Consider the following 12,253-nt stretch of genomic DNA (forward strand, 5'->3'; position numbering starts at 1 on the left):
AGGGGCACAAAACGAGTTTACCAATTAGAGTGATGGAGCGAGAGCTGAGGAGATACTGACAGAAAGGTGCACTGAAGGAAAAAGGAATGAATTAGAGGAAGAAGACTGGTCCGTTCAACTCTTCCAGTCCTGTGGATTTATCTCTCTCAGTATAATGAAGCCTCCAGTTCATCTAATCCCATTAAAGGCCAGATTAAAACTTGAGAGCTGATAGCTGAGAGAGTGGTCGCACCACCGGTGGCCAAACCACAGTGTGGACACTCTCTGACTAAACCTAGAATAGAAATAGCAGCGGAAAGAGAAACAGAGAGAGGGAGGTAGAGTATACATAGATGGGTTCCTGTGGTTGAATGGCTTTAGCAGTGGATTGTCACAGTAATTACATTTGAGAGAAAGACTTCAGAAGTCAAATTGTTCCCTTGACCCCCCCAATATGAGAACCAGCAGCCTGTTAGCCTTAACATTTGGCATTAACATTAATGAGAGGTGTTTGAGAATTTGAAATAATGGTTTAATTGAGTTAAAACAGGAAATGAAATTGTTTAAAAGCCCATTATATTGTTAGACCTTTATTTAACCAGGAAAGAAACCTTGAGATTAAAAATGTCCTTTACAGGAGTGTCCTGGCTGAGATAGGTGGTTAATTAAGCTACACACAAAAATTCAAAAATGAACTACAACAGTAAATATGTAAAGGGCCTTGCAAAACCAGCCTATTCCAGCTAAGACCAGAAAACCACGTGTTTTTTTTTCTTCCTATTGTCATAATGGCAAATTACAAAAGTAGCAAAATCATTGGTTCATGTTGGCCAGAGGTTCTGTGGTGGTAACAATCCTCCACACTCTAGGGGGCGATAGAGTTATCTTAAAATCACAGTGCCTTTAAACTAATGCATTGCTATATGGCTAGGTATAAACATTTCAAGAGTTTACTGACTTTAACTTTCTTCCCACGGCTGTCAACTGACAATAGAAGCAGAATAGTTATGCTAAAACTATAGCACCATTTGCAGCAAAGAAATTGGTGTAGAAACAATTTTCTCTCAGAAACTGCTAGTAAATTGCAGTCATGGCAAGTAACACATTGAATTAAATATGAAATGAAGTAAAACGACTGAAATAGCATTTTCATGTAAAATGTACTCCAATATATTTTTTTCAGAGTATAATCGTATTATTAGCATTGTGTTATGAATTGCACATATTTCAATACAACAATACAGTCAGTTTGTATAGCTAGAAAAGTTTTCATTTGTGCACTTTGTGTATCTTCTGAAAGTATGCTATGCATTTTCCCTTCCCTATTAGCATTTAACTTTATATTCTTAGATTAAAGGACAAGATGGATTGAACCCCTAGAGGTTTTTGCCTTTTATGACCGTAATCCTTTACAAGCTGTCTGAGTGTGTCAATGAGAAATATCTGACCATCACCGCGTGTGTGGTGGGTACCAGACATTGCTCTGCCAGGTCTAGAATGGAAGCTCATTAAGTAGCTGGAATATGTCAAATGTAGCTCACCCTGACCGCCTTATTACGGCCTATATTCAATAAGTCACTGTCGCATAAGGCAGTCAGAAACCTTCACAATGCAGCCGCTGACCTTTTTAACCGGCATATTCTATTAGCACATGTAAATGGCATAGACTTCAGACTGGAAATATAATGCAGGGTGTCTAGCGTCTACTGTTTCGTTGTTGTCACAAGTTGTATTGTGCTGTAACTACGCACAACTGTTGTGTTAACACAACGTGTGAAGGACACATTTCTAGACTGTTTGGAGGAGCTCCTACAAGACATTGTTGGATGTCTTTGTTTCATACATTGTGACAGTCAGAGCCAATCAAACATTCTGATTTGGGGTGGGATTTTGAATGTGACAACCAATAAAATGTATTGTAAGACACAGTTTGTTGCTCTGTCGCATTGTACCTAATTTAGAGTTAAGTGTTTTTGAATCCCTTGGTTATGTTTTATATTTGAGTGTTGGTAGATTTTTGCACTGACCTGTTGTAGTGCTTGGAGCAGTTTGGTTATGTTTACAAGGAGCGCCTCACAAAGAAAAGTCTTTAGAAACCGCATGCAAGCTGTTAATCCAGCAATTGTGAATGATCCAATGCTGAAAAAAGTTGCATGTCTTGCATTTGTGTGTGTGTGTGTGTGCGAGCGTGTGTGAATTACTTCTTCAACTCTAATTGCTGTTTGCAAATCTCAATGCTGTGGGTGCTTTTAAGAAATGGTTTACTGACTTTTTGCATGGGCTTATTACATGCTGTGTCGCTTGTTTTCTGTTGGATGCATGTCTTTTGTGTGCTTTGAAAACAAAACCACAAGCAGTGTGTCAGCTGTAACCATGTACAGTAGACTTGCAGGGGATTCATGTTCCAGCATGATTGTAAAAACCACATCACTCATCTGAAAGCCTCTATGAACTTTTGAAAGCAGCAGTGCTCGGTTTGCCTTTCACCTGCAGCTTTATCTGTTCTTTAATTCATTGAGTAAAAAGAAAGACATGTATTTTATGAATGGTTTAAGAGAATATAAGTGTGTGCTTTAAAAAAATGTATTCCATATACGCCAACAAGGTCTAGAGCTTCAAATGCAAGCCACCTGTACTTAAGTTGAATCATAATTTTTGAGGTCGCTCAGATTTAATGAGCTGTCTGGTCTGTTATAAGTGTATTGGTGCTGATTGTTAATTTTAATGCACACTTTACCTCCAGACAGATTCAAGTGCTGCAGTTAATAACTTAAATGATCAAGGGCGCCTATGCACTAGAGTTTACGCTTCGTCAGAGAATGCTTTGAATCAATTGATTTCAATGAGGTTTCCGAAAAGTTTCCAAAAGTAAAGCAACCAAAAGTTTTAACATTTACTACAACACCACTGAAACTTAAGTGGCGGGTCCATAAATCACCTATTAATATTCAACTCATACTCATTCCCATTCTTTAGCGTCACTACTAGGACACTAAACCCCGGTTTCACAGAAAAGGCTTAAAGGTTGATACAAGAGGAGACTGGTTTTCCTTTCCTAAGGTAAGGAAACTTTGCTTCCTTTGCTCCTGTTAACAAACGTTGGTTTTCACGAGACTTACCGGCGCATGCTCAGCGCTGACCTCATATGTCATCCGCCTAGAACTGCTTCCAGTGTACAATAGTGAGCGCAAGCTAGATTAAAGTGATTATTACATTTTGAATATGGATATTTTTCTTACAAAAATGCATCGATTCGCTACAGAAGGCCTTTGTTCACACCCCGGAGCCATGTGAGACACTTTTTTTTTATGGATGGGCGCATTTTAATTAAGTGCTTTTGGACGGATGCATGCAACACCCGCTGAGTGCCATGAAACAGCTTGAAAGATCAAAGACAATTTTTAATATAACTCCGACTGGATTCATCTGAAAGAAGAAAGTCATATACACCTAGGATGACTTGAGGGTGAGTAATTTATGGGCTAATTTTCATTTTTGGGTGAACTAACCCTTTAAGTCTAGTCCCAGACTAAAATGCATTGTCTGGCCAGTTTTAACTGAAAGAAACGTGCCCTGACTGATCTTAAAATATGTCAGTGCCATTGTTTTGTCTCAAGATGCACACCAGTAATGTCATTTCGTAAAGGCACGTTTACAAAAGATTCTTAAATGTCCTAATTGGACTATGGCATAATCCTGGTTTAACCTAAGCCCTGTCTGTGAAACCAGGCCTAAAGGTATACCTCGGTTGCTATATTGAACTAGGAAGTCCATTGAGAAACCATATACTCAATCATTTATTGTCATTTAATTATATATTGTGGTATAATTTGGTCTTTATGATATATGTTGAATCCGTCTTAATCTCATGTATGTTAAATCCGTCTTAATCTATAAGGCAAGCAATTGAAAGCAATGGAGTTCCAAGTTCATCGATATAGTGACGCCTAGGGCAGGGATCTCCAACCCTGCTCCTGGAGAGTTACCATCCTGCAGACTTCAGTTCCAACCCTGCTCCAACACACCTTCCTGTAATTATCAAGTAACCCTGAATACCTTGTTTAGCTGGTTCGGGTGTGTTTGATTGGGGTTGGAGCTGAAATCTGCAGGAGCAGGGTTGGAGACCCCTGGCCTAGGGATACCTTTAGAGTCATAATAGTGAAGTGCTTGACCCTGCTTCAGTTTTTGGTGTCTTTAGGAGTGAGAATGGGTTGTAATATTACATAAATTTGGTTAATCCAATTGAATCTTTGAATTTATAGCTTCCACGGTTAAAATTATGTCCTTTTCTAACTTTTGCACCCAAAACCAATGCAATGTGATGCAACCAATGTGCAGAAAACAACATGTTAGGTGGGTATTAGAAACTGGTCCCAGTGCACACTAAATAGAAACATTATGCCCCTGCTCTAGTGTACAGGAACCCTAAATTTCAAGACTTTTGTTCTTTCTGTTTGCATACAAAATGGTTTGACTGCTTGTTCTTATGTTCCATAAAATGCATGCTGTGACTAAACATTCAGCTCTTGCTTTTCTATATGAAGCCGTCGTAATGGATTGGTTTTGTGGGAGGAAGTGGGTGGGTGGTTGTGGGTATGGGGCGGGGGCTCCTTCCTTTCTTCCCTTTTGTTTCTCCTCCCCTATGTTCCTTTCCTCATCAAAAAATGAGCACCTGCACAAATGCACCTCCTTCCCACCAGAGCACTGACACACTCTCCCCTTCCATCTGTGTTTTCCTACCCAGAATTCCCTAACTCCCCGCCTTTTGATGGCCGTGAGATCCCACAGGAGATGCATAGTTCCGGCGCTGCCATCGGTGGTGCGGTCGGTGGAGTGGCCCTGCTGGTGGCCGCCATTGCGCTGCTTGTCTTCTTCCTGCGGCGTCGTCAGCGCACCTTTAAGGGCGACTACAGCACCAAAAAACATGTGTTCGGGAATGGATACAGCAAGGCCGGTGGCATGCCTGCCCATCCTCCGATGCCTAAGAACATGCAGTACCCCGACGACTCGGACGATGAAAAGAAACCGGCTCAAATTAGCGGGCCTGGCGGTTTCGAGGGTGGCGATCGGGATTTCGACGGCAACTCTGAGGATCTGAAGAGACCCTATTTCACTGTAGACGAAGGCGAAAGTCACGATTACGATGAACGGACCCTTGCCTTCCAGTACGACCCCGAGCCCGAGATCACCGACGACATGGTCTCCCAAACCGACGGCTCTGTTATTTCAAAGAAGGAGTGGTATGTGTAGAGTGGCATGCAACGTCAAGGATAAAAGATCAACAACCTTTTGCCCTCTCCTTCATCTAACCACACCCATTCACCTCCATCACTAGAACCCTCCCACCATGTGTTTATCCCTATCTGCACATCCCACCCCTGACCCAGTAACCTCCGCCCCCATCAGAGTCCATCGAAATAAACAGCTGTGGATAAAGCACCAACATGTCAACATCATTACACATCGACATGCTTTTAGATGAACCTGCTACAACAGCAAGAGGTTTTCTCAGTGACTGATGCCAATCAATATCCAGTAAGGCTGGACAGGCAGGTAGCTTGAACATATTACAGTGTATTATCATTTTTGTCTCATTTTGTTGTTATTATAAATGTATTAAATGTATAAAAAGAGACTGTGAGTGTTTTGGAAAGGGGTATATTGCTGATCATGTTGTGAAAGTCTTACACTGGATGTATGATTATTTTTTTATTGTTTGTCTTGTTTTTTTATCTCATTAGCATATTACCATTACTTTTACATTAATCATAGTTTTGTCTGTTTTATATAGTCTTGTTTTTTATATGGAGTGTTGGTTACCAGAAAATGTGGAACTAAATAGTAGAATAATTATTCCTGCCCATACATGTGTCGTTATGAGGTCAAAGGTTGCATTAACACTATTGTGTTTAATGGAAACATCATAATCCTGTGGTTCTTGGTACAAACACCGCTCCCAACATCCTAAAGGACCCAGAATGTAGATCCAGGGGTCCGAAAATGTGGCATGGCCTTGAAGCATACAATCCAATGGAACAAAAAAGCATGTGGGTTCTGACTGCTCTCCAAAAACAGTATTTATTTTAAGACCTAGCTCTGCTGAGAGCTGAGGGACACATCTGCAGCGTTAGTCATATGAACACTGCAGTCGAGCATGCAGAACGGTGCCTAGACAGATACACTGCACACCCACCTGCCCCTCACTCTCCATGCCAGTCTCAATCAGTCTCCATCCATAGATCCACCTCGGATGTGCCATCATGTGTAGTGTTTTCATAACAATGCTTTCCAAAAATCTATTTCCTCTGAAACTCTTAAGACGCAAAAGGATAATCCTATATAATGTGGTGTTGTTATAAAGACAGGGTGTTTGTTATTTAGAGTTGGTGATGTGGAGTGGTCAAAATGTTTTCAAGATCTTGTAAATATGAACCGGTTCAACGGTAATGTTTAGTTCCACAGGAGATTAAAGCACAGGTGTGTAGCACTTGTGTCAACCAGCACTGAGAGCCTTTTGATGGAAGTAGTTTTTCCAAAAGAAGGTAGCGGTAAAAGCATGGGTCACGGGAATGAAATTACGGAAAAGTCTCGAGCCAAAATGAAATCAGAGGTAAACATGGCAGCAACTGGGCATCACAGACAGGCTTGCTATGTACTGCTGGATCTCTGAAACCACAGGATCTGCCGCAAAGCCAGGATTCCTATCCAAATCCTTCCTGATCCTCTATAAAGAGCAGATTTGGTGGCTACAAATTAGTATGTATTTAAATAAACAAAATGGATATTCATCAAAATCCTGACATACCTGTTCGGCTGCAAAATGTACAAGCATTCAGGCCTTTTTTAATGCATGTGTGTCTTTTTTAATCGCTCCTTGTTTGGTTCAGCTTTTCTCGCACTTTTTACATCAGCGTTTGTGAATGGGTGGGCCGTTTTCCACTAAATGATTTTACTTCCAGAGACAAATAACCTCCCTGCGTCCATATCCCTGCGTAGAATTTATCATGGCTTGTCCATGAAATATTTAATTCCCTTGCCTGCCTTAAACAGGGCTCTTTACAAGACGAGAGATTAGGATGCTGAACCCCTGTAATCACATGGACAATCTAGGAGGACCTGAAAACATGGGGAAACTCCAGATGAGCGCCACTTACTGTAGGTTGCTCACTCCGTCGTGGAATCTGGTGGCTTTTGTGCATTTTCTCTGAGGGGAAAATCTGCAGAAGGGAATTAAAAACGATAACATGCATTAAAGCTGAGAGTTCCACACTCCAATTGGTAGATGAAGCCATTATTAAAAGAACCCACATAATAAACAAACTAGAACGTGCAGCCTCAGATTCCTTGTGGTCTGTCTCATAGGGAAAGTCATAATACACTTACATCTAAGCTACATATGAATAAAAACCTTGATGGTAGACCTCATGCACATCTTGATTTGACCTAAAGCAGACCACATGATGAATAACTGTACATTTGTTGCTTAGCAAACCTTGTATTTTAGCTTAGCAATGTGCAACATTATACAAATTGCAGTGCCTATGAAGTGTGAGATGTAAGGTTTTACTCTTTTTAATTTTTTTTTAGATCTGCATATTGTACATATTGTTTTCTTTTCATATTCTTTTTTTTTTAGAGTTATTGTGCCTTGTCTGCCCTCACTGTACATTTTTACAACATTCGCATGATAAACATTATGAATCTACACAAGTTGGCCAGTGTGGTGGAAAGTGCATCACCTGGACTTTAAGTATTATAGAAGCTGTGTTTTTACCAAGTTTTTGAAACCCTCATGAATAAAAATATTCTCTCTCTGCTCCGCCAGCACTTTGTTAACCAGCTCACAACTGGAAACCTGCTACTTAATCATGGTTGTGATTAAAGAGACTGACATCACTTTAGCTAAAGCACAAGTTTTTGTTCCAGAAGTTTAATTAGTAGTTAATTATATATGTAGTTATTTCTGTATCGCTTGCTCTTTCTTTCATTCTTTTCACAGACCCCTGTGCTCCCAGGGTTTTGTTAATTAAGGGTTCTTTTTTTGTATGTTTTCTCAAGCCAAGCACAAGTTACCCATTTACCAAATGCTATTAAGGCTTTAAATGTCAAATAAGAGATTTTGATTGACTATAATAAATTTTCATGACCCATATCAGCCTGTTTTTTGTTTTGTTTTTTAGATACAGCAGTCTGTCTGCTGGATCAGTTGATGTTGATGCTTCTAGCAGCATTAAATAGCATGCATAAGTGCATAGGCATACTAAGAAAATAATATATATTTTTTTACTTTCTTTTTGTTTTGCATATTGTTGAACAGACAAAATATTGCTTTTTATTCCTTCTTTCATGCATTCCTTGTTTTTTAGATTTAAAGTTCTTTCAGTTTTTCATTCGAGAGTCTCATGTCTTTCTAACTGCCCACTTCAAAGCCTGACATTCCACTGTAAATAATGTATGTACCTTGGAAACTATAGTTGGGTTTACTGTATGTTAGGGGAACAGAAATGGAGGAGTTTCAAGTCTGGACGTTGACTGCAAAATGAACTAGAAAACAAATCAGACAGCTCAGACGACTGGAGATGTATAGCTTATTGCCATAAATCTACTTTGACATGGACTTGGGTAGATAAGTTTTGATATTTTAATGGGTTCTGTATAGAGATGTGGGGCTGATGCATTACAATGACTTTGTACATAACTGCAACAAAACAAACAAAAAATCATAAAAACATAAAGAAAGATCTTGTCTTCATGCAGCCGTGTGAATGTATGTCTGCTGAGGTCGGTAATGATATGAAAAAAATATATATATATTGTTCACATGTGTTGACCCAGTGAAGTAAACTGTATTTGCTTTGAAACATTAAATGATTTAAATGTTCAAAGATGCTTTGTCCCAGTTACTCAAAGTAGATGATGTTTTAATTTGATATCTTCCTTTTACCCTTCACAATTATGCAACACTGTTTTAGTGGCACACACACACACACATCTTATAGGAAAATATAGTATAGTATATAGTATAATGTTACAACAAATATCTATTGTAACCAGGGCCGTCCTTAGGGGGGTGCAACTGGTGCGGTCGCTCCGGGCCCCGTGGCGAACGGCTCGAACGGTCATTTTCTTCCATTATTAAATTGAAGTCCCACTATGGGGTTGTGTATTGATTTTGGTCATCTGTGGCGGTCCAGCATTATCATTTCTGAACAGTCTAAAAGTTTTTTTTTTTATTTTGTCAGTATGTTGTTTTATTGTCTATCCAAACATCCTATGAATGAAAATGAATATCGACGGGCAAGCATGAGATCACACTGCATAAAATTGTACTCGCATTAGTTTCAGGAATTTAAATGGCTTGTAACTCTTGAATTTGACACGGCTTTTAAAATGCTTTTGTCTGTGTAAAAGATAACTGCAATTATAAGCTCCAAATCCCAATAGTGCTAACAGCTGGATGTGGCCTCCCCACCGCGCAAAGCGATAGTTCTCTTGAGCAATGCATCTGTGGCGGTCCAGCATTATCATTTCTGAACAGTCTAAAAGGTTTTTTTTTTAATTTTGTCAGTATGTTGTTTTATTGTCTATCCAAACATCCTATGAATGAATATCGACGGGCAAGCATGAGATCACACTGCATAAAATTGTACTCGCATTAGTTTCAGGAATTTAAATGGCTTGTAACTCTTGAATTTGACACGGCTTTTAAAATGCTTTTGTCTGTGTAAAAGATAACTGCAATTATAAGCTCCAAATCCCAATAGTGCTAACAGCTGGATGTGGCCTCCCCACCGCGCAAAGCGATAGTTCTCTTGAGCAATGCAAATTATTCACTTTCTGCACTTAGAAATCACAGTAAAAAAAAATAGATATTAGAGCACTATATTTTCCCCCTTTCAATATGAATAAGTGATAGAACATGCATGGTCTATTTTCACAGCGAGGGCAATTACTTTTCCATCATCCTGTGCTTTTAAATTCGGCCCTTGATCAGCTGAACCACCCCTGAAAAGCAGTCGCAGATGGGAACGAGAGAGTGCAGACTTGCTTGCCAGGGTGCCTGGAGAGCAGCTGCCCCTGTCCGTCTCCTCAAAGCTCTCTTTGTAGAGAGCCTCATTCCCTCCAGAGTGAACTTCCATGCTGTGTCACTCAGCAGTGCAGGGAAAGGGAATCTGGCTACATGAGACTCTCCCATGAACGGCACAGTCAGTCGGAGTCATAGTAAGATTGTGAATTTGATATGAAATATTGTGCTTAAGCAACAGTTCACCCAAAAAGCATGTTGTTCCCTAGTTTTGCGTTGTTATTCACTGCACGGCATAGTCATTATCCAGATATTAAATATCATTTGTCAGGATTATATTAATGAAAGGTCAATTTAGACATTTGCATGTTTTAGTGTGCAAATGACAAGTGTTTTACTGTATCTCTATTATAATTTCAATTTAACATGGTTTACCATATGTACACATTGAACACATCCTGTATTCTTTGCTCGCTACTGTTTGTTTAGCTGACAGATTATGATAAGACTACAATTACATTTTCAGGATCATAGTGTACATATGTTTTAAGGATAAACTAATATACCAGAGCAAGCTATTAAGTTATGAGTTCAGAGTTTAGTCAGTATAATAATTCGATAATATTGATTTCTGTATTCTGAGTTACATGTTTTTTGTTTGTTTTATATCTGATGTATTTGAGGCACTTTTTTTGATCAATTAAAAATTATCAATTAAAATGATCAAAGTTATTTTAAGACAAATTAATAAATAAATATAAATAAAAAATAAAAAAATCAGACACATTAAAGGTCATCAAATGTCTGTATTCTCATTCCCACCTCAGTGGTTTTCTTGACTGAGACTACATTTTCAAATGAATGGTAAAACATACGATCAAACAAAATAATTAGACAAAGTTATTATGGGGAAAAATGATGAAACCATGATCAGAGAAGGTTATTGTAAAAACAAAATTATCAAACAAATGTATCAAAGTTATTGTAAGATGAATAATAAAACAAATGATCAAACAAATGATCTAAGTGGTTGGAGAGAAAATGGTCACGGAAATGAAACAATCTTTTTGAAAGACAAAATGGTCAGACAAAGTTATTGTAAGAAAACAATGATCAGACAAGAGATCAAATAAAATGATTAGACAAAGTTATTGTAAGACAAATTAATAGTCAAATGATCAGACCAAGTTATTGTGAGACAAAAGGATCAAACAAAATGATCAAATAATTGTATTGCAAAAAAAAAAAAAATCAAATGGTCTGACAAATTATTAAATAAAAAAAATCAGACAAATGTATTGTAAAGAAGAAAATATTAAACAAAATTATTAGACAAAGTTATTGTAAACAGAAAATTGCCAAACAAAATGATCAAAGTTGTTTTAAGATGGAATGGTCAAAAAATAATCCAGCCGTTATTTGTAGCAACAAATTGTCAAACAAATGTTGTATCAAACAAGACCAAGTTGTAAAGAGAAGATGATCAAACTAAATTAAGTTATTGTAAAACAAAATGATTAAATAAAATGATCAGGCAAATATATTGGGATAAAAACATGATCAAATGATCAAAGTTCTTGTGAAGACAATATGATCAAACAAATTATCAAAAAAAAAAAAAAGTTATTGTAAGAAAAATAAATAAATAAAAAAAAACTATCAGACAAAGTTTTTGTGCAAATGATCAAACTTGTATCAACAACTATTAGCCAAATTCTGTACAACTTCACTTAGCAAGACCCTACAGAGTGACAGGTTAATATAGGGTAAATCTACAATCCTATTACTTATTCTGGTGTAGTTTCTTGCATTTATGCAGTGTTTATTAACACTAGAAAACGGCCAACCTGGTCTCATGGCAAAAACGTACCCGGGGGCACATTTTCGCGAGACGCGAAATACGTACCAATAAGTACATATCACTGCAGTTTCCAAAAGAAATGAACACTAGAGGCAGTAAAACTCCGACACCTTTTATTCCTTTTCACACACATTTACAGAGTTTCGATTAATAAAGCATAATTTTCGCACAATTACTTGAAGAATATCATGTTATGACTTCAAAACAATTTTAATATGCTGGGAGATTTGAAAACTGATGCTTTTGAACGTTAGCACCGCTCATATCTAGCTTCATATCAATGGGTAGCTCACGGAGTACGGAGACGTACTTCAGAGGCGAGGAGCTCCGGTTCGAATCCCGTGTAACTACGGTTCGACAAAACGGTTCAAATCTGCATATTAAGGAAG

General features: G+C 38.2%; 1 protein-coding gene across 8 annotated transcripts in view; it reads left to right on the top strand.

Annotated features, from left to right (window-relative positions):
• The window catches only part of LOC107670612 (nectin-1-like), a 249,801-nt gene that overhangs the window by 104,542 nt on the left and 133,006 nt on the right, over positions 1-12,253 (top strand). The window contains exon 6 of one of the 8 annotated variants that reach the window (XM_016463261.1): positions 4,724-8,860. The exons of the other annotated variants lie outside the window; for them this stretch is intronic. Within the exon in view, the coding sequence (XP_016318747.1) occupies positions 4,724-5,229 (506 nt within the window). The 3' untranslated portion in view covers positions 5,230-8,860. Of the gene's footprint in view, positions 1-4,723; positions 8,861-12,253 lie in introns of those variants that run through there. 8 annotated transcript variants of the gene reach the window in all.

Source organism: Sinocyclocheilus anshuiensis, unplaced genomic scaffold (assembly GCF_001515605.1).
Source record: "Sinocyclocheilus anshuiensis isolate Anshui unplaced genomic scaffold, SAMN03320099.WGS_v1.1 scaffold140, whole genome shotgun sequence".
NCBI lineage: Eukaryota > Metazoa > Chordata > Actinopteri > Cypriniformes > Cyprinidae > Sinocyclocheilus > Sinocyclocheilus anshuiensis.